The sequence below is a fragment of the Schistocerca serialis genome, chromosome 1 (assembly GCF_023864345.2).
Source record: "Schistocerca serialis cubense isolate TAMUIC-IGC-003099 chromosome 1, iqSchSeri2.2, whole genome shotgun sequence".
Lineage (NCBI taxonomy): Eukaryota > Metazoa > Arthropoda > Insecta > Orthoptera > Acrididae > Schistocerca > Schistocerca serialis.
The window spans coordinates 949,233,918-949,258,260 of record NC_064638.1 but is presented as its reverse complement, the minus strand read 5'-3'; the positions used below and the strand labels follow the sequence as shown (position 1 = coordinate 949,258,260).

At 40.0% G+C, this 24,343-nt stretch overlaps 1 protein-coding gene across 3 annotated transcripts in view; it reads right to left on the bottom strand.

Annotated features, from left to right (window-relative positions):
- LOC126412647 (solute carrier family 12 member 8) overlaps window positions 1-24,343 on the bottom strand; it is a 200,744-nt gene that overhangs the window by 144,615 nt on the left and 31,786 nt on the right. For all 3 annotated transcript variants that reach the window (XM_050082350.1, XM_050082358.1, XM_050082341.1), the window contains exons 2-3: window positions 5,146-5,392; window positions 443-623 (exon numbers count right to left, since the gene is read on the bottom strand). In XM_050082350.1, coding sequence (XP_049938307.1) covers window positions 443-623; window positions 5,146-5,352 — 388 coding nt within the window. In that variant the 5' untranslated portion in view covers window positions 5,353-5,392. The remainder of the gene's footprint in view (window positions 1-442; window positions 624-5,145; window positions 5,393-24,343) is intronic.

Here is a 24,343-nt window from a genome sequence, read left to right as displayed (position 1 = left end):
AATGTCATCAACAAAAAACTGCAGACTGAAGTTCATCCTATCTGTCAGATCATTTATGTATATATATATATAACAATAACAGTCCTGTCACGCTTCACTGGAGTGTTCCCGACAGTAGCCTCGTCTCTGATGTGATGTACACAACAAAGCACTTGGTTCTATTACTTAAGAAGTCTTCCAGCCACTGATATTTCCGAGAACCTATTCCATATGCTCAGACATTTGTTAACAGTCTGTAGTCAGACACTGCGTCAAACACCAATAAAGACTTGCACAATTCATTTTTGGTGATGATGTTCAATACAAATTTTCAAGTAACAACTTGACTGAAATGATTGGATTGCATTTCTAATCTTTTACATTATTGCTTTTAATATATTTTCTTTGCACATTACGAAAATATCAATTTTTGGAATGGGTAGTCATTCATTAGATTACATACCAGTAGCTAAGACAATAAGGACTGCATTCAGAACGCCAGCTTGTGCTACAATCCATCCTGATCGTAAAAATACAATGACACCAAATATATTTATTAGGCACGAAGTGAAAACTCCATCCCACTGACCAAACAGCACAGGCTCAGATATGAAAAAGTTTGATTTCCACCATGGTTTATCACCCTGAAACACAAGGAATGAAAGAGTAATTCAATACACCAGTTAACATTTATCATACATAGCCTATACTATGTAAATGGCTCATATATCTTTCTCACTTTGGATTTACATGATTTATGTACATTAACATCACTGATAGTATGAAGAACATATGCATGAACAGACACTGACCATATTTATATGAAGCAACAGAAAAATTTTTCTTCTTTATTATTTTGTTCACCAATTACTACAGCAGTTTCTCAACCTTTTGAGCACGAGAGAAAATTGTACAGGCACTCAGAGGTTTCTTTAGATGTCTGTATAGGGCAATACAGGAATCAGATACTCAGAAAGTTAATAATAATTGTGTCAAAAGGCAAACTCACTTAAGAAAACCATAAAATTATGTGATAGAATTGCTGGACATGAGAGAAAATATTTTGTACCACCAATAAAACCATACAGAAGTACACAACACGTTCCTAGTTTTCAGAACTGCTAGTTCTTTCCACAGTGAGGAGAGAAGAACGGGCTGATACCATAAAAAGTTATACGGTCAATTAGTTTGGTTAAGACAAACCCTTGCAACATGCACTTCTTAAAGATGCACCTGTATCTTAGCAATGTGCTCAATATCTCAGACTATTTGCACACAACAGTAACACATATCAAACATGCCATGCTGATCTTATTAGGCGAGTAGACCCTAGTGAAGAGGATGGTGGTGGTACAAAATGTCAAGGACAGTCATAAACTGGCTTAGAAATCTGAGCTGCTCAATGTAGGGCAGTGTTTTTGTTATTGCTATGTGTGCTCTTTCCTAAAAATGTTGACTAGCTGCTTGAACTATCTGAAACGTCTGGAATTGCAACAAGAAGTGGATCACTGAGTTTCAAAACCCTATCTCAAATTTCCCAACTGGGAGCCAATTATTTGCACAAGATCTCAGATCAATGAGTCTGCATAGGCACATATGCATTCCTGGTTTGCACTCACCAATTTATCTTCCTACAAAGCCCTTGTAAATCAATAAACCACAAATGGTGATGGTGGTATTACAGCGTAATAGCACAGTTACAAGTGGCCTTGCAGAATATGAGCACACTTCTAAGCATATAGTCTGGAGTGTTTTGTAGTGTAACATGGATTATTCATGATAATGACCTTTGTTCCCCTGAGGACGCTCATGCTGGCGAAAGATGGTTGTATCTCTTATAAACATTTTATGTAGCATGAAACATACATGGTGTGTGCCGTGATCAGTGATCTGTACAAATGGTGCATATGCAGTGACATAACACAGCAGGGGCAAGGTGCGGAATGGTGAGCACAGTGGCACTTGCTGGGTGTGGACATTTATGCCTCTGTGACACCCCTTGAGAGTGTCAAACATCTCAGAAGGAACAGACATACTAGAATGTAGATTATCAAGACAAATGAAGACTGTAAATCAGATCTTAAGTCGAGTTAGATGGGCCAGACATATTGATCAAGGTATCCGAATTTATGAGTTATTGATAATTTGATATGTCTTCACAATTGATGTACCACAGAAGATTATCATTGACAACATTTTCGTCATTCAGTAGGTGGAAGAAGTGACACACTCTCTTGCAGCATCACCCTTCCTGGAGACAAAGTCAAAGGGAATAAGTGCACATACAGCCAGGATAAGGAATAGCCCGACAACAAGAACAAAACAAAACAGCGAACATACTGGAAGAAGAATAATCAAAGGTATCTTAGATCACATCGCACTGACTGATCTGACACAGTGTTTCCTACTCACAGGGTTACAGTCAAGTTGACATACACATAAACACACACAAAAGAAAGGGACACCCAAGTTTCTTGCATAATCTTCAAGCTCAAAATAACTTTGGATCTCTGAAGATACAGTTCCATGATATATTGTGTAGCCTCCATACTGAATGCTATGGTCACACCTGCCCTATTTCTGAACATATCAAAATTTATAAGGTCAATCACTCAAATACATCACAAGTCAATAAATGTAGCAATGCTGCTAGTGTTTCAGGGTTTTAACTCCATCAGGAGGTACCACCATGTTCATTAAACAATGGTTCCCTGGGTCCTGGTTAATTACGATTAGAACTGGGCTGGTCCTATACGTGTCTGTTGACCACCTGTTGCCCAGATGTGTAGTAACCATCATCTTGTGACAGGAGACCTATGCTGGTCTACACAGACTATCAACAAAGTAATATTTTACAAATGCTTGGTGATTATATGCAACTTGTTATTGTGTGTTTCAGATGAGGTAACCAATTTAATTTCTCACAAAACAATAGTCCCAGAAATTATGTAGATTCATTTAAATGTAAAATAGTGCCCCTATTTAGAGCTCTGATTGGTTAAAATAAAGTCATGAAAGGTCCAAATTTAAGTATCATTTATTAAGAAGAAAATAGAAACTGTATTTTATGCACATTCATCTAGTCTTTTAATGGTAAGTTGCACCTGTCACATTGTGACTGTGAGGCTGGACAAAAGTGTAAATTGCAATGAATAAACACTTTGGAATGAAGAGGAAAACTTTATAACTTTATTCCAAATGAATGAGAGGCCACTGTGATATCCAAAAACGAAATGCCGTCAAGATATTACGTTCTCAGAGTCCTAACAGTATGTAACACTTGATATATTGCATGCTATGCTGTCAAATAAGTTACTTCTTGGTGATGAAATCATTTTATGGGGCTAAATAAACTGTATTTAAATGCATCTGTCAATCTGTAAAAGACATTATGAAAACATATTGGTCATACCTGAAGACAGTTTTAAAAGCAACCATGAAAGAAGAATAACACAGAATTTACATACAGTGAGAAGGAAAGAGCTACCACATAATTAATCTGTGAAGGAAAGCATAAAAACAGCAAAATTTAAAAACAGGTGGAAGATATGTGAGCTAAAATCACCATCAGAAGCACTTTTAAAGTGCCTACTAATAACAGCAAAGTTATCTTAATGAATCAGATCCTTGATGTTTGGAAAGTGGTTTACAACCACAAAACCAGTTTTTGCTTTTTTATTAATAGATACTGAACACAATTTTATCAGAGGGGAAGTGTAACATTAGTCTTTATTTTCCTATCATCATCTTCCAATGCAGTATGAAGGAAAGCAAGACCAATATATCACAACTAAAAAGATCAAACAATGGAAAATTCAGGATAGAATGAAACATTATCATGTAAAGGAAAGTTGCCACTCACCATATAGGACAACAAAAGGAACTGTCACAAATAAAGCTTTCGGGCTTCATCAAAAATAGACGACACACAGACACACACTCATACAAACGCAGCTCATACACACATTTTGTGTGTGTGTGTGTGTGTGTGTGTGTTTCGTCTATTTTTGACGAAGGCCTTACTGGCCGAATGCTTTATTTGTGATAGTCTTTCTGCTGTGCCAATCTGCAACTCAGCATATCTGCTATATGGTGAATGGCAACTTTCCTTTTCATAATACTGTTACAAGTGATTTTCAGACATAACTGTGCCTCATAAGTGCAATGCTGTTTCAGTAAGTTTATTACAAAATTAAACATTATATTATCATAATCAATTCAAAGAATATAACACATTTTTTTCACTTTATTTTTACAGCTACTTGTTTTCTTTATGAGGGAGTCTACATCAAGATTAAACACAAAATAAATAAAATAACAAACATTAATATGAAAATAATCAGTTTTTGAAAATATATTGTAGTAGAATGGATAGGACATCTACTCACCAAGCAACAGCAAAAAAATACACATATAAAAGGTATTAAAGTTTGCAAGCTTCCATAACCAGTGACTCCTTCTTCCAGCAGAAGGGTTGAGGGGGAAGGAAGAGGGGTGAAGGAACTTGCTTTACTTTTTCATGTCCAGAAACTACCAGCTATAAATCATCAGGATTGCACCTGTAAGGACAGTTTTGGCAGGCGAGCAGATGCTCCATATCCTGCACAGTGCCACAGTCACACTTATCATCCATGGTTCCAAGACTCCAACTAATCATATTTGTCTTCACTGAGACCACCCCTGTCCTTAATCTATTCAGCATCCTCCATGTCTTCCAGTTTGTGCTCAATCCACTGGGCACTTCCTGTGCAGGTGGGTAATCAGCTGGTGGTTCTTCTTAGAAGAAGTGAAGGAAAAGGACTGACAAGATTTAGGAAAAGGGGTGGAATCTGGAAATGTCACCCAGAGCCCCAGGTCAGGGGAGACTTACTGGATAAATATTTCAAATCTCATCCAGTGCAGCCCCCAACAATCAGTCTTTCCTTCCAATCCCATCCAGTAAGTCTCCCCTGACCCAGTCTTCTTGGTGACTTTTCTGAATTCTACCCCTTTTCCTAAACCTCACCAGTCCTTTCCCTTCATCCTTCTTCCTTCCCCTTCAACCCTCCTGCCAGAAGAAGGAGCCACTGGCTGTGAAAGCTTGCAAACTTAATATGTTTTCCACTTGGTTAGTAGATTTTTTATCTATCCAGTTACATTATATTTTCAAACATTAATATGAATTACTTGTTCTTCAGCAAACAGCTCATTTGCATTAGATGCTTGATGACCTCCTGGACCAAACTGATATTCTGTATCATATGTTCTTTGACTAGTCCCTTGACCTCTGCTTCTTTCAGTAGCATTATTTCTCTGTGTGTTATCTCCCAAACCAAATCTTTCCCAGTCAACATTTATAGTATTCTGTTCAGTGTTTACTTCAGTTGACACCATGTTTCAAGGACTTGTTACTGGCTGAGTTTATGTCATCTTCCTAGAAAGAGATATATTTCCATTGTAAAAAAGCAGATTTGAAAGTTGTAGACAATTCATATGCATAAATGAGTAATATATGATGTGTAAATACTTCTGGAATACAAGAGATCACTCACTAAAAAGCAGAATGTTGAATTGTTGATGAGCACACACAAAAAGAAAGAAAACTTGCTAGCTTTCACTAATATCTTTCACAAGTGAGAGTAAAATACACCCAGAAAAAACACACACACACACACACAGCACCATGTAGGGGCATCATAGATGTGTGTGTGTGTGTGTGTGTGTGTGTGTGTGTGTGTGTGTGTGTGTGTGTCGGGGGGGGGGGGGGGGGGGGGTTGTGCGTGCACATTTGTTTTACTCTAGCTCATAACGGGATTATTCTAAAAGCTAGCAAGTTTTCTTTCTCTTTGTATTTCAACAACTCAATGCTTCTGCTTTTCAGTGAGTGGTCTCCTTTAATTAAAAAGTATTTACAATTTACCAAAATTTTGCTACAACATGATATGTGATATACATATTAGTTCAGACTTATGATACATCATATACAATGGAAATATTTGTCATTTAAATACACTAATAGAAAGAAAATGTGAAAAAAGATTATATTAAAAAATGAAAGAAAAAATTATTGATTCTATTCAAGACAAAAGAGGACATATATTAAAAAACTAGAAACCCGACTCGACTGCGAAAAAAGCACCTAGTGTTTACCTAGGTTTCGGCGTAGATAACTACACCTTCTTCAGAACAATAAAACCCACAAGTGCCTAAAAAGACCTTTGTCAATTATTAAAAGAACATCATGGCTATACATTTATAAACGAAAAAAGGGAAACACAAACAGTACATATGTACAAAGTCTAAACCGTTACTTAACTTAATGGTGTAACTTCCACCTCACACCGGCTTGTGTTTGATGGGCCACGACGCGTCATACACTGCAACTACAAATGGAAATACACTCCTGGAAATTGAAATAAGAACACCGTGAATTCATTGTCCCAGGAAGGGGAAACTTTATTGACACATTCCTGGGGTCAGATACATCACATGATCACACTGACAGAACCACAGGCACATAGACACAGGCAACAGAGCATGCACAATGTCGGCACTAGTACAGTGTATATCCACCTTTCGCAGCAATGCAGGCTGCTATTCTCCCATGGAGACGATCGTAGAGATGCTGGATGTAGTCCTGTGGAACGGCTTGCCATGCCATTTCCACCTGGCGCCTCAGTTGGACCAGCGTTCGTGCTGGACATGCAGACCGCGTGAGACGACGCTTCATCCAGTCCCAAACATGCTCAATGGGGGACAGATCCGGAGATCTTGCTGGGCAGGGTAGTTGACTTACACCTTCTAGAGCACGTTGGGTGGCATGGGATACATGCGGACGTGCATTGTCCTGTTGGAACAGCAAGTTCCCTTGCCGGTCTAGGAATGGTAGAACGATGGGTTCGATGACGGTTTGGATGTACCGTGCACTATTCAGTGTCCCCTCGACGATCACCAGTGGTGTACGGCCAGTGTAGGAGATCGCTCCTCACACCATGATGCTGGGTGTTGGCCCTGTGTGCCTCGGTCGTATGCAGTCCTGATTGTGGCGCTCACCTGCACGGCGCCAAACATGCATACGACCATCATTGGCACCAAGGCAGAAGCGACTCTCATCGCTGAAGACGACACGTCTCCATTCGTCCCTCCATTCACGCCTGTCGCGACACCACTGGAGGCGGGCTGCACGATGTTGGGGCGTGAGCGGAAGACGGCCTAACGGTGTGCGGGACTGTAGCCCAGCTTCATGGAGACGGTTGCGAATGGTCCTCGCCGATACCCCAGGAGCAACAGTGTCACTAATTTGCTGGGAAGTGGCGGTGCGGTCCCCTACGGCACTGCGTAGGATCCTACGGTCTTGGCGTGCATCCGTGCGTCGCTGCTGTCCGGTCCCAGTTCGACGGGCACGTGCACCTTCCGCCAACCACTGGTGACAACATCGACGTACTGTGGAGACCTCACGCCCCACGTGTTGAGCAATTCGGCGGTACGTCCACCCGGCCTCCCGCATGCCCATTATACGCCCTCGCTCAAAGTCCGTCAACTGCACATACGGTTCACGTCCACGCTGTCGCGGCATGCTACCAGTGTTAAAGACTGCGATGGAGCTCCGTATGCCACGGCAAACTGGCTGACACTGACGGCGGCGGTGCACAAATGCTGCGCAGCTAGCGCCATTCGACGGCCAACACCGCGGTTCCTGGTGTGTCCGCTGTGCCGTGCGTGTAATCATTGCTTGTACAGCCCTCTCGCAGTGTCCGGAGCAAGTATGGTGGGTCTGACACACCGGTGTCAATGTGTTCTATTTTCCATTTCCAGGAGTGTATGTTGAAGGTCCTTAAAGAGGACATACCTAGTTGCAGACATTGTTTTTATGACACTGAAGGAATAACTGCAAGAACCTGTCTCACAGCTTGAGTTGTTTAAGTCTCGTTTCCCAAAACAAGTGCTTCTAAATTTTGAAAGTGGGACTGGCTCTCCAATACGTACCCATTTTTATTTGGTCTCAACTTACACTAACCAATCTCTTTCCTCATTTCCATGTTCTCTCCTACAGGGTCTGTTGCTGCTCTTTTCCCTCTAACCCAGGTATTTTTTTGTGTTTTTACTGTAACTAGTTACTATCAATATAACCATTATATTTAAGAAATATTGTCATCATATTGGAATTTTAGCAATTTTTTTCTTGTGTAAGAATAAACAATAATGGTCAGTCACAATTTCTTTTCTTTCTACTGGTGGTGACTGGTCCTGGTTATCGTAACCATTATCTGAACAAAATTGATTTCCACAGACCAAATTATGAGCCAGTGCTATGAACAAATATGTACTACCAAAAGACAGCCATCACTGCTGGGTGGCCATCTTTTGGGAGCATACTGTTGATCCAAGCACCAGATCAGTATATGATATTGGCCACCATTCAGTCAGATTATAGTTGTGACAACCAAAACCAGTTGCCACCAACATAATAAAAGAAATTTTTAATTTAGACAGTTCCCATTTTTTCCATTATTATATTTAAGAATTTAATATAAACAAAAATCTGAAGAGCAAAATTGCTCATAGGTTGATGATTGATAAAGGCATATAGTAACGCACTTATTCTTTTCGGATTTAGATATTCACTAAGCAGAGAGAGGAGACAGACTGAGAAAGTGGATGGTATGGGTAGAAAAGGTTGGGGGGGGGGGGAGGCAGAAAAGTAGGTGCAGTGTCTGGATATGGGATGAGTGGTGTGAAAAATGACAGAAAAGTAAAAGTGAATGCACGGGAAGGCGACTAACAGATGGAGAGGGGAACTGCAAGACATAGGATATGATGGTGGAATAGGTCTCACCCATGTAGCTACTCACCATATAGTGGAGATGCTGAGTCGTAGATAGGTACAACAAAAAGAAACAGACAAAAAAAAAGAAACACACACACATGCGAACGCAAATGCAACTCATACACACATGACCACAGTCTCTGGCTGTGTTGACTATTTCTGACGAAGGCCTTGTTGGCCAAAAGCTCACTTTCTGACGGACTTTTTGTTGTGCCTATATGTGACTCATCATCTCCACTATATGGTGAGTGACAACTATCCTTTTCACTATATTGTTACATTGCATCCTGGATTTTCCATTGTTTGATCTCATTCATGTAGTTCAGATGAGCTGGTACTGGAAGGAAGAGTTGTAATGCCATCATGACTGGAAGGAAGAGTCGTAATGCCGCCATGACTTGGCGTGTGTTGTAGTAAAACTTGGTGGTTAAGTTTATGGGTCGCCACAGTTTGCTGTTGGGCAATTGGCAGACATCCCAACACACAATTCTGCAACGTTTGCAGCACAGCCGATATGTAACATGGCTGTTTTCATACATGGCCCTATGTTCTATAGAACAGGCAATGCTTGTGACTGACTGGATCTACAAGACTGATCTTGCACCTGGGTTACAATGTTAGCCTAAGGATGAACTAGGATAGGGCCTACTTCAAAGATTTTGTGGACAATGGAACAATATTTTGGGTGATGGTGGCAGGATTTTGGGTAGGATATCTCTAACCATAAGGCAAAATGAGAGGCAGCCAAAGTGTTGATGAAGGATGTGGTTTGAGTTTTTCAAAGTGCAGATGATGTTACATGATGACACAAATACTGGTCAATGACTGGGCAGTAAAGGTTCTGGCAACATTATTGGCATATTTGGCAATAACCTGCTTCTCACTATAGATGGTCAGCTCATATGTTTTATGGCTACATAAATGGACTTGAAATGATGATGGCCAAAATCCGTTGGCCAAAAGGATTACGTAGTTACACAGTGCATAGTAAATTCATCACGTGGGAGTCAATTTATTGGCATGCAACAGCAAGAATCCGTAGGCACCTGAAGAGGTTTGGTTATCAATATTTCACAATATTCTTACTACAAATTTCTGTAGAATAAATAATTTTTTGACCTTGGCCAGATTTTCTGGGAATGTTTTGTTACAGGACAGTTTTGAGTGAAAGTATACAATGTATGCTTGAAATCCTATCTGCAAGTCAACACAGTGGGAAGACTTTTAAATGCAACACTGGCAGAACTGAGCTTTTTGGTTGACTCATCAACATCATAGAGTGACTAGTTTGTTATCCAACTGGATGCCCCATTCAGTGTGTGCCCACTGACCTCTACTTCTGAGACCTGCAAGTCATTCTTATGTGTTGCATGACTGGGTTCAGCTGTTTGTTGTGATTCTGTGTAAACCTGTTCCTCATTCTTCTGGCTGTGCCTGGTATGAATGAGTAAGTGGGTCAAGTGCCAAAACTTGCTGGGCACCAAATTTAATGTTTACCCACTCCATATTTAGTATTATCACCGCCGTGTTAATGCGAACCTTTGTTCTCTGCTGTTAAGATGAACCTTTGTTCTCTGCTGTAAGATGAAACTCCATTCATACAAGTGTGTACCATGCCATATGGAAAATAGCAAGACACATACAGAACAATGACAGAGTTAAGAAATAAAATCAACACTATGAAATATATAAAGGGGCCAAAAATTGGGTAGGTGTGTATGCCTGAGGCAAATTGAGATCCCTCAGGACATATTTGTGTTGAGAGGCACCCCACCCTTTTCTCTATCCTGTGACAGTGCCCAAACAGCATCCCATATGAGCAAACCAGTTGCGACTTGCCTAATATTGCTCATACCTTACATATGTGGGCTATGCTTCGCTCTGTTTAAAAAGAATAGCTCGATGTAGTCACAGGGTCGAGCTACATATGTCTTGCTTTCATGCCCCGCAGCTAATTTGCTGCAAATAATAACCAATTGCTGTGATCCTGCAGTCAAATTGTCTATCCACTGGCAAGAATTGCAATTAATAAAATACACATAAATACAAAATATAAAACTTCCTGGCAGATTAAAACAGTGTGCCCGACCGAGACTCGAACTCGGGACCTTTGCCTTTCGCGGGCAAGTGCTCTACCAACTGAGCTACCGAAGCACGACTCACGCCCGGTACTCACAGCTTTACTTCTGCCAGTACCTCATCTCCTACCTTCCAAACTTTACAGAAGCTCTCCTGCGAACCTTGCAGAACTAGCACTCCTGAAAGAAAGGATATTGCGGAGACATGGCTTAGCCACAGCCTTGGGGATGTTTCCAGAATGAGATTTTCACTCTGCAGCGGAGTGTGCGCTGATATGAAACTTCCTGGCAGATTAAAACTGTGTGCCCGACCGAGACTCGAACTCGGGACCTTTGCCTTTCGCGGGCGAAAGGCAAAGGTCCCGAGTTCGAGTCTCGGTCGGGCACACAGTTTTAATCTGCCAGTAAGTTTCATATCAGAGCACACTCCGCTGCAGAGTGAAAATCTCATTCTGGATACAAAATATAAGTTAAATGAATAATCTAATAATAATAGTTCTAGTCTAATGTCTGGAACCGATGGAAACGACAGAGAATTATGTTGAATATTTTGTTTATTCAAGAAAGGACATCTCAAATAAATGAGTGGTGGTCCTACAATATTTAGTTAAAAAACAGACAAATACCCCCTTATGAAATGCAGAAATGTCACGTTGAGAGCATTACGAGAGTGGTAGCAAATTCCCCAGACTAAATAGCCATCAAAGATATGAGAAAACTAAGTCCATTTTGTGAACACAATACACAAATTATTCACCAGCACAAAATATTTCAGAGTTCAACATGATGATTCACAAATTAATACACACAATACAAAGAATAGTAACTCATACTCAGTTCCGTAAATCAAGGAGAAATAGTTGGAGTCCTACTCTGGAGCACTTTCAGACCTCTCAAGACATAACATTCCTTCTGAAGATAAAGTATGGTAGCAGCCGTTCACTGCCCAGAATCAAACATCTCCACAATTGAATACTAGTCATTACCATGGGCAGGTCTGCCTCCTTCCAGAATTCGTGTAAAAGTGTCCACAATCGCTTTTCTCTCTTAAGTCCCAGTCTCCAGTTGACTCCCCTAGTGTTTCACTACTGTCTGCTTTTCCACTGGCTGAAGGCCATCCCCACCAAAAATTCATCATTCTTATATTCTACAAACATGATATGACTCATCATGACCACTTTCCAGACTAAACTAATATATTACAACAATATTTAAATACAGAAATGTTATAAATATACAGTCACACTCAAATCATTCACAAGAATTACAAATAAAGGTTTGTTCATAAATAAATAAGCTATTATTCTTGTGGAAGTGTACTCATGTCAAGTGACAATAAATCTTTGATAAATTTAGTTTAAACAGTTGTTTATGCCTTTCTGACAGAAGCATCTTTTGGTTCTCTTTTCAATTGTGTCATTCACTAACAAATGTGACTGACACACTTTTATATAACAAAAGTTTTTTAATAGCACTTACATTCAACACTTAAATAAAGTTACTTGCAAATTCGTAAACTATTCATTAAGTAAATATACAACTGTGACAGTATGTGAGGTATTCCTGCTGTATTCATTAGCTGTGTAAATGTGGAGAATACGATGTTCTGACAAACATTTGTATAATGTAAAAGATATAAAAGACATCATCAATCAAAAAGTAAAATAGATACATATAATAGCTTTGAGGGCATAGCTATAGTGGAATGCTATCACCTGAGATACCATTTGCTGAAATCACAGGAATCAGTTAAAAATTGTTAATTTGGAGGTGCACTGAGTAAATGTTTATTCACTGTGAAATATTAACTTCTGTAGTTTTAAAGATACTGAAGTATTGTTGTGTCACTGGATGCATCTCATTTAACTGAGATCGCCGATGTATTCAGATTTGCGTTAATATGTAACTGTGATTCATTGTCAAAGTTTAGAGAGCTGTAACTTAGCCACCTTTCAGATTGTCTAGCACTCTGGCATTTCTTAGAGCATTGTCTGTCTTCCTAAGAGACCATCTGGCGCCAAAATTTCCCATAGTGGGATTAACTCACATCAGGTCTTTTGCTGAAGTACCTGGCTTTCCTAGAACAGCTGCGGTGGTCTGTCCCGAGCCATGGGTTCACTAGTGTTCAGCAGTTCTGAGCAGCTGATTAGCTCACCTAAATACACACAATGTTACAACCCTCAACCCACAGTCAACCTTAAATATGAGTGAGACCATGATATGGCAAATAACAATTTTTAAAAAGATGAAAGGAAAAATAAGGACAATATATTGACAACAAAGGCAATGTTAGGAGTTAACAGTGATTTCAAATAATACAAAAAGATGCACAAATTCAGGCAAACATGTATGTGTGTCGCAGATGCAGATGTCGGGGGAGGGGTTTGGGGGGGGGGGGGGGGGGGGGGGGGGGGGGGGAGTGGACCTCGGACTCATCCTCCACAGCAAGTGGCTGCTACTCTGACCCTCTCCCTGCAAACATGTGACTGTCAATAAATGTGAGTACCATATAAAGCAAACAACTCCTTTTGATGGAGACAAATGTAAGTAAAAAGACTTTTGGAACTAAGAGCGAAGCAAATATCAAAAAGAGACATGTCAGATGATAAAAGCACGGCACAAGGCAACAATCTGACCAGCAAATGAGGCAGGCTCCCATGTGCTTGCTTGCTGTGAGAAACACCCTTCTCACAACTGCTCATGCCCCCCCCCCCCCCCCCCCAAGAAAAAGTGTGAAGCTTTTGTGACTATATTTCTGGCATTGTCAATATTTTGGGTAAGACACTTTAAAACTCGTGTTCATCAAAGAGCAGTAAGGATGGAATGCTATAAGAATGTGAGACACCATCAGTGAAGTGCCACAGTCACTTTGGGAAGTGTCTCACTGCACAGGAAAACACCGTGAGTCAGACTGGTATGATGAATACAAAGCTAGCATAAAACAGTAGTGTCTTTCTGTGACAAATGGACAGAGTAAATGTACACAGCACCAGTCTCCTAGATGGTGTAAATGCAGTACAGCTGGGATCATAAAGAAAGCAACTGATAGCAGACACAATGGAGAGAGAGAGAGAGAGAGAGAGAGAGAGAGAGAGAGAGAGAGAGAGAGAGGGAGGGAGAGGGAGGAAGGGGAGGGGGGGGGGGGGCTGTTAGAGTAGCATGGGCGGATACTTCCAGACTACTCAGTGTCACACAGCATAGCAGGAAAGAGTGAGTTTTCTTCTTGATGAATCACGGACTGTGACAATAGTCACCATTTTCTCCATCAAGGCACTGCAGGCCTGTGGTGAAGTGTGGCATTCCTGTGCTTCAGCAGGCATAAACGCATATCCCATCTTTCCTGCATCTTTAAAGCCATCAGTACAAAATACTTCCATACATTGGCATTCTCAGAGAAATGAGAGGAAGCTGTTGCAAAAAAGATGCAGGTTCTTGGAATTGGATTACCTGTACCAGTAATCTGGGTATAGCCCGGCAGAAATCATGTCCAGTCATTCTGTGAGTACACTCAAGAGGAGACAGGTGAAGGACTTTATGACATATTTCAATGCTTTACAATTTGGGGGAGGGGGCACTTTCCTCACAGAAAAGTGTCTCAGAACTAAACTTTGGTAGTAAAATGTACTTAAGGTCCACAAAACTATCAGTATCAAACATGGCATACAGTAGTGAGTCAAGATATGTAACAACAAAAGGAACAAAGAATTCAAGTGCTGGACATGTGATTCTTAAGAAGAGTACCTGGGTACACATAACGTGATAGGAGGAAGAATGCTGACATCAGAGAAGTACTGGGAGTGAAAAGCTTAAAAGAGCAGATTTTGGTATAGATGAACAACTAGATGGGCAATGTCACAAGAACAAAAATGATAGAATACTAAAATTAATGATGAATCATTACCCAGTGGGTAGAAGATCTTTAGGAAGGCTGAGGAAAATGTGTAAAAATCAATAATTTCAACACAAAGGGTGAAACAGGCAAATGTCTAATACAGACAGAGAGGAGGAGAAGAAGAAGAAGAAGAAGAAGAAGAAGAAGAAGAATCCACCCCTTCAAGAGGTTAGGAAAGGAAGCAGAGTGTATTCAACTTTCACTTGCAGCTAGTCCTAAGTTGACATATATGGGCAGCTGTGTCAGCTTTTTATCATTAAGTCCCAAAAATTGAGATTGTGCAACAATGCCCAAGTGCTGGGTACTCAAGTTAGAGTTCTGGGTTAGGATAGAGTGAAGTATGACAGTAACGCATGACTCACATTTTTGTGGGAGAGAATTAGAAGCCAGGGAAACGATCCAAGTATAGGTCTTTCAGATGATGGCCGGGTGCTGGCATTCAGCCCAGGCTACAAATTGGGGGTTCTACCAAATGCAACAGTCATTGACAAACAGTGCACCAGAGACTGTTGGTCCAACAAAAGTCACTAGCTCATTTATGATGATAAGGAAAAGTGGAACACTCAGCACAGAGCCCTACAGGATGTCATTTTCTTGGATCTGTGGGGAGCTGAGGGGTGTAGCAACTCTCCAGCTTAACAAGTGATAGGATAAAAACTGACACAAAAAATTGTTTGGCAGTCTCAAAAGCCCCAGTCCTGGAGAACGAATAAAATATGGTACCACCAAGTGACGTTTTATGCCTTACATAGATCAAAAAACATGGTCATTAGGTGCTGGTCTTCACAAAAATGCTGTTGGATTGCTGTTTCCAACCAAATTGTGGATTGTGCCTCCTGGAAACCACACTGACAGAATGGTCAAAACCCCCTGCGATTCAAGAGCATACCATAATCCTCAGGCTAGTATCCTTCCAAGCAGTTTGCAGAGCACATTGGTGAGACTAACTGGTTAATAGGTGTTGATGACATTATGATTTTGCCAGGTTTAAGGATTAAGATGAAGATATTATCTCACCATTATGGAAGGAAAATACATTTCAACACCATGAATAGATGGACACTTTGAGTAACATTCAGCTGTTGGATCATCTGATTAAGAATGGCATTATGGCCTGAGGCCCTATCATGTGACAAGTCAAGAGCCTAAAGCACTTTCCAATCAGTGAAAAGGCCATTATATATCATCATAATGGGGGATAAAGGATAGGGATAAATCTTCAATTTGTCTTTCACGTTTTCAAAAGCTGCAGGCAAGAGGTGGCCAAAACTGTCGCAAAGAGGATCGCAAGGCATTCAGTGAGAACCAACATTTCAGTAGAAATGCCACCATGAAGGAGGAGACCCGAAAACAGTCGTTGATCTTTGGCAGTCCAGAAGACTAAGGAATTCAGTTCATAACTGGGATGAAGGAGCATAAGTTCCCAAAGAGGAAATGTAGAGCTCCAAACATTCCTTCTTACTGCATTTAATCAGACAGCGAGCCTTAGCACAAAGCTGATCAAAAGAGGGAAGGGTGGTCTGTGAAGGGTGTAATTTGAGAAATTATAAGGCCTCTCAACTGTTCAGAACAGGTGTTTCAATGTCTTTGGTCCACAATGGCATTGGGTGGTGATGGAGGAGGGCCTGTAGAAAAGGGAGCATTATTTCCAGCAGAGTGGATGAACATGTTAGAGATGTCTTACACAATGTCACTGATGCAATCATACAGAGAGAGGGTGAATTGCAGTGGTTTGGGGTATCAGTCTCACCATGCACTTATTCACGAAAAGGATTTTAGCCCCCGAGAGGATCACGTGTTGAATCATTTGATTTTGAATCAAGTCAGGCCCTGTACTCATGCTGTGTGACAGCCCAAGAGTTCTAGGCAAATACCATTCCTTAACACTTTGGTAACCAAGATGGTGAATAACTTGGGCCACAATGTTTTATTCTTAAGACCACACCTAAGAATATCTCGGGCCATAACTTCTTTACATGTAATCTACCTATCACTCAAAAAATGGACTCAATTTATACGAGAACCATGTACAGACATCTCACTACCAGTCCACTGACCGGTGCTGCCTTCTGTTGCCAATTTCTAGTATTACTTTGAAAGAAACAGAAGCAAACATAAGAGGTGTGTGCATGTCTGGAGCTTGTGGATGCTCAACGGTGACATTATTAGCAGCCTTACACTCATTAAAACAAACGAATGTGAATAAAAATCTCTAAAATTGTTGCACACACATGCACTCAAACTGACCACACAATCACTCTATATGTTGTTGTGGTCTTCAGTCCAGAGACTGGTTTGATGCAGCTCTCCATGCTACTTTATCCTGTGCAAGGTTCTTCATCTCCCAGTACCTACTGCAACATACATCCTTCTGAATCTGCTTAATTTATTCATCTCTTGGTCTCCTTCTATGATTTTTACCCTCCACACTGCCCTCCAATACTAAATTGGTGATCCCTTGAGCGCTCAGAATATGTCCTACCAACCGATCCCTTCTTCTAGTCAAGGTGTGCCACAAATTTCTCTTCTCTCCGATTCTATTCTATACCTCCTCATTAGTTATGTGATCTACCCATTTAATCTTCAGCATTCTCCTGGAGCACCACATTTCAAAAGCTTCTTTTCTCTTCTTGTCTAAACTATTTATCGTCCACGTTTCACTTCCATACATGGCTACACTCCATACAAATACTTTCAGAAACGACTTCCTGACACTTAAATCAATACTCGATGTTAACAAAATTCTCTTCTTCAGAAACGCTTTCCTTGCCATTGCCAGTCTACATTTTATATCCTCTCTACTTTGACCATCATCAGTTATTTTGCTCCCCTAATAGCAAAACTCATTTACTACTTTAAGTGTCTCATATCCTAATCTAACTCTGCAGCATCACCCAATGTAATTAGACTACATTCCATTATCCTCGTTTTGCTTTTGTTGATGTTCATCTTATATCCTCCTTTCAAGACACTGTCCACTCCGTTCACTTGCTTTCTTTGGGTTTGGAATTATTATATTCTTCTTGAAGTTTGAGGGTATTTCGCCTGTGTCATACATCTTGCTCACTAGATGGTAGAGTTTGAATAAGCCTGGCTCCCCCAAGGCTGTCAATAGTTCTAATGGAATGTTGTCTACTCCCGGGGCCTTGTTTTGACTAAAGTCTTTCAGTGCTCTGTCAACCTCTTCACACATTATCATATCTCCTATTTCATCTTCATCTACATTCTCATCTATTTCTATTTCCATAAAATTGTCCTCAAGAACATCACCCTTGTTTAGACCCTCTGTATACTCCTTCCACCTTTCTGCTTTCCCTTCTTTGCTTAGAACTGGGTTTCCCTCTGAACTCTTGATATTCATGCAAGTGGTTCTCTTTTATCCAAAGATCTCTTTAATTTTCCTGTAGGCAGTATCTATCTTACCCCCTAGTGATATGCACCTCTACATTCTTACATTTTTCCTCTATCCATCCCCGCTTAGCCATTTTGCACTTCCTGTCGATCTCATTTTTGAGACATTTGTATTCCTTTTTGCCTGCTTCATTTACTGCATTTTTATATTTCCTCCTTTCATCAATTAAATTCAATATCTCTTCTGTTAGCCAATGATTTCTCTTAGCCCTTGTCTTTTCACCTTGATCCTCTGCTACCTTCACTATTTAGTCTCTGAAAGCTATCCATTCTTCTTCTACTGTATTTCTTTCCCCCATTCTTGTCAATTGTTCCCTAATGCTCTCCATGAAGCTCTCTACAACCTCTGGTTCAGGCAGTTTATCCAGGTCCCATCTCCTTAAATTCCCACCTTTTTGCAGTTTCTTCAGCTTTAATCTACAGTTCATAACCAACATATTGTGGTCAGAGTCCACATCTGCCCCTGGAAATGTCTTACAATTTAAAACCTGGTTCCTGAATCTCTGTCTTACCATTATATAATTTATCTGAGACCTTCCAGTATTTCCAGGATTCTTCCATGTATACAACCTTCTTTTATGATTCTTGAACCAAGCGTTAGCTATGATTAAGTTATGCTCTGTGCAAAATTCTACCAGGCGGCTTCCTCTTTCATTCCATACTCCCATTCCATATTCACCTATTACTTTCCTGCTCTTCCTTTTCCTACTATCGAGTTCCAGTCACCCATGACTATTAAATTTTCATCTCCCTTCACTATCTGAATAATTTCTTTTATTTCATCATACATTTCATCAATCTCTTCGTCATCTGCAGAGCTAGTTGGCATATAAACTTGTACTCCTGTGGTATGCGTGGGCTTCTTATCTATCTTGGCCACAATAATGCGTTCACTATGCTGTTTGTAGTAGCTTACCTGCATTCCTATTTTCCTATTCATTATTAAACCTACTCCTGCATTACCCCTATGTGATTTTGTATTTATAGCCCTGTATTCACCTGACCAGAAGTCTTGTTCCTCCTGCCACCGAACTTCACTCATTCACAGTATATCTAACTTTAACCTATCTATTTCCCTTTTTAAATTTTCTAACCTACCTGCCCGATTAAGGGATCTGACATTCCACACTCCGATCCGTAGAATGCCAGTTTTCTTTCTCCTGATAACAACGTCCTCCTTAGTATTCCCTGCCCAGAGATCGGAATGGGGGACTATTTTATCTCTGGAATATTTTACCCAAGAGGACACCATCATCATTTAACCATACAGTAAAGCTGCATGCCCTAGGGAAAAATTACAGCTGTTGTTTCCCCTTGCTTTCAGCCGTTCGCAGTACCAGCACAGCAAGGCTGTTTTGGTTAGTGTTACAAGGCCAGATCATTCAATCATCTAGACCGTTGCTCCTGCAACTACTGAAAAGGTTGCTGCCCCTCTTCAGGAACCACACGTTTGCCTGGCCTCTCAACAGATACCCCTCCGTTGTTGTTGCACCTACGGTACGGGTAACTGTATCACTGAGGCATGCAAGCCTCCCCACGAACGGCAAGGTCCATGGTTCATGGGTAACTGTATATAACATTTGCTAAACCAATGGAGAAAGAGTAAAAGTATAAATGAAGAAAATTAAAATAGAAGTAAAGGAGGTAACAGAAAGACATAAGGAAACATCACTGGCTGACCATTTATAAAAAACATGGGTGAGCCAGTGACTCCATCAGCACATTAAAATCATCTCCCTAAAATCTTGGGAAAAATGCTGGACAACTCAAAAAATTTTAAAGCTCTATTTTGGTTTGAATGTTACCTAAATAGAGGGCAGATCCATCGGCAAATCCTCCGTGGCCCACTGGTCAGAAAATAAAACACAGTCCAATAAAATGTGGTGCACAGTGATCTGTACGCTACAAGCACCACACGCTGGAGGAGCCTCTCACAGGAAGCCAAACGTCATAGGGCTGTGGCCTATGCAAAGATGAGTAAGGAGGACCTTGTCCTGTCAACATGGCTCGATGAAGGTATGCCACAGCCGCATTGTGGGCTTTACGAGGCAGAGCTTATTGTCTGTCACTTCCAGCCACTCATCCTCCCACCAACCCTAGATACACATACATAAGAGCAGATGTTGTGACTGTCTGAGTCAATGTTGTAGTTTCACAGTTTGCTGTAATTCTGCTACAAATATGCCATATTTGTTGGGTGAGCAAAAAATTCTGGATGCTCAAGAGAAAGAATTAAATGATAATGCATCACAGGGAGGAATATCTGAGAGGAAACAGTCTGAAGAAGATTCATATTCAGATAAACAACAGTCTGTTACAATTTTTTCATCACTGATGTTGTTGCTACAGATACTGCTGCTGCAATTATAATTTACTGTTTCATTTACCGTACTATAATTTCACAGATGAATCTCATGTTGAAGCAGCGACCAACAGAGGTTTCCAAGTTTTGTTTGGAAAAGATGAGAGAATTTACTCGTAAAACAAGCAGGAAAGAAACAAACTGGTATTGTCCTGATTGCAACATACCCCTCTCCTTGCCAAAACACTTCAGACTTTTCCATAAAGACGTCATGTGGAATTGCTCTAGAACTCACCTCCCCTTTTTTAAAAGAATAATTATAATTAGTCTTCATTATTTTAAAATTTATGATCTATCAAAGAAGTAAAATAAATATGAAAAATAAATCTTGAAGCTTGGAGTTTTTTCTAAGGTATATTAAACACAAATGTGCCAGTAACATTTTAAATAAAGGCATAAATGACTGGTTTTCTAGACCTGAAATTTTTCTGACTGGCTGAACCTCATAGTGTTAAGGGGCTAGTTGTATAAACTAGGGCAGTTTATATGGCAGCCATCTTCCACCTGCCATTTACTTTTTTAAAATGTGAGAGGACTGACATTAAGTAAGGAACCAGGAACTGCTGTAGATGACAGTTGGGAGAAGACGCATGTCTTCCCAAAGAGCAGATACAATTGTGTTCCCAGCATTCTTTCTTCCTTTGCTTAGTTAAAAACCAAAACGATAGCACTGTGTTTTTCTGTTAACTAAAAATTTTTGTGATGTTTCTAACAGATTATTTGGGAAAACTGTTGTTTGGTGGTGTGTATTTTGGTTACTTTCAATGGTCCAACATTTCTCCTTGTTTTTTCAGTTACTGTATGTAAAGTTCATTGAATGCAGTCGCTACTGACTTGAGTTTAATATGATTTGGCCCACTGCTATTTTCATCATGGAATTGACTATCTTTTGCTGTGATTACTCATTTCAAGCCTAATAATTTTTCAAATAGCATTTGTTTGTTTTTAAAAATCATGAGTTTTTTGCTGCATAGTATATGCACCCTGGAGAATTTTCCAATACAGTTTTGCACTCTCCCTTTCTCACAGTTAGAGCTGGTCCTCTAGATTAAATTAAGCTCTCTCCTTGGGACAAAATACTCTGATCCCAAATGTTAATCACACTTTCTTTTCACTGTCACTATAATTTTTCCTACTCCATTGTTGAGACAAATTAGATTCATAGCGTTCAAAGAATATTTTTAGTAAAGAATTAAATTTCTCACTTACAATATGTCCTTGGTAAATTTCTCCACAATTTCATCCTGTAAATTTTCTACTAATAGTGTAACTGAGTCAGCATTTATGACTATGTGAAACTGTTCATTTACCTTCGTTAAAACTCTCTATTGCTGCCATTTATTATAGGACTCTCATCTTTTTCATGATAGACAGTTGAATTAAGAAATAAATTTTCGATTGCTTATTTATTTATTTATGAAGTGTATGGCAAACATGGTATTACAAGACATTTAAAGAAAGACAAACACACAAAATATAAATTTTATACACAAAGATTAGTTCCAGCTATCCACTCGAAGAACATGGGTGTTTACATGAAGATGAAAATGAATCACCAGGGTATGACCTCATCTCACATCCTTTCACAAGGTTGGGTTGTTTGGGGGAAGAGACCAAACAGTGAGGTCATCGGTCTCATCAGATTAGCGAAGGATGGGGAAGGATGTCGGCTGTGCCCTTTCAAAGGAACCATCCAAGCATTTGCCTGGAGCAATTCAGGAATATCACAGAACACCTAAATCAGGATGGCCGGACACGGGATTGAACCAACGTCCTCCCAAATGCGAGTCCAATGTGCTAACCACTGCGCCATCTCGCTCGGTTTTCACAAGGTGGCAGACTGATTGTCTTGGTGCTCCCCAGTCACAGTTTGGTGTTAGTGCCTATTCAGTCAGACTGATGCACAGTAATCAGCTACAGAGTATATCAGTCTTAGTGCAGAAGTTCATAATATGTTTGCTTAAGCACCCCATTTAGTGCAAATAATCTCTTGATAATGTTGTTACACATCCTTATATTGGAGGCAGTATTTATAATATGTTGTTTTCTGTACAAATACCATGAGCTGTGTAAATTATGTTTAAATTTTTCCCCCTGTGACGAGGGAGATCAGAAACATTGGTCACTTCTGGTTGATCTTTTATGCCACATAGATACTAGGAAGTATTTTCATTTCACAACTCCAACCATTTGGCATTGGGATTGAAGCTGTCACCAATGGTCTGTCGAACAAAAAGAAAGACTGGATTTAAGGACATAGGCGATTTCTTGCCAGCCAGCGTGTATCTTCGTAGATGGATACTTAATGATTTTTCTTCAATTCTTTATGATTGCTTCTTTTCTCTGCAGATGGGGTGAACTATATGGCTGAATACTGGAAGCCAATTTAGAAGAGTAGACTTGATGCACCCAGTAATCATCTTCATTGTTGTGTGTAAACAGACTTCTATCATTTTGGACAGAGCACTATTCAACCACACTGGTGCACAGTACTCAGATACAGAGTATACCCATCTTAGTGCAGAGGTTCACAATATGTTTGCCTAAGCACCCCATTTAAAGCAACTGAGCTCTTGATAATGTTAAACATCCTTACATTGGAGGTAGCATGTTTAATATGTTGTCTGAATGATAAGATTCTGTATAAAGTCACACCTATATATTTAGGGTGTGTTAGTGACACAATGTGTTATTTACAAAACACTGTGTTATTGCCAAAAAGATTATCAGTTGGCAATCTACATCTCTGTTACTCAAGTGAAAGTAACTGTAGTCGGATTAAAATTACTTATTAGTAGACACTTCATGCACTGAAGCTGGCTTACTGGTTTTCTTTAATCAGAGTGCTCAAAATCATGCCTGAATTGTTCACCATTACCAAACTGCCGCAAAAAGTGGTCAGTTCATTTCCAATTCCTTGTATGGCTTCCATTCTTGCTGTGTTTGGATCTTGAATTATGTTTCTGGCCTTTTTTATTTCTCATTTCACAGACATGCTACCCCATCAAAATCGACACACATGCACAATGATGGTTTCACACACAGCACTAGCCAATCACTTCTGGGTCCTTTCACACAAGACGGGAGTCAGCGTCAAGTATACACTTGTTCTTGCTACAGAGATTGGCCTACAGTAGATAAGCTTCATACAACATTACACGAGACCAAACTTTTTGAGGGAAGCAAATCATTGTTGTGACTGGTTCTGTATAGGAATATGTATAATGCAATAACAACAAATAGTGGTGTAGCATAGCAATTAAGTTACAGTCCTGACACACAGAAAGTCATGGTTCGAATCTCAACAGGTGATAATTTTTTTAATTTTCAAATCTTTACCAGAATGACTTTGATTATTTTTTTTCCTTTATTTAATTGCTTTAAATGTAATTTTAATTTTTAATCCTTTGCCACATCATTTCCATCATCATACTGAAATTTTTATTTGCTTGTTTCTTCTTCCTGTCACTCTTTTTTGTTTGGAATCTACTAGTGTTGCCCATAAACTGTAATTGAAAGCCAATCAGGACTGGTCAGTGGTTGGTATTGTAACAGCTCATGTAGCCCATGTAAAGAGTATTTCAGGTGATGTATGAAAGTGAGAAATTACAGTTCACTTTAAATGCTGAAACTGAATTTATTTCTCCTCACAACATATATGTGCTCACCACTAGGCCACCCTGGCAAAGTGATTTTGCATAACTGCATTAATTACCCTAGCCTGCCTTCTCAATCCAAATTCCTCGACCCACTTACTATTCCCCCTAAACTTGAACAATATTGTAGATGCTCTCCAATTGTATTGAGATAGCACC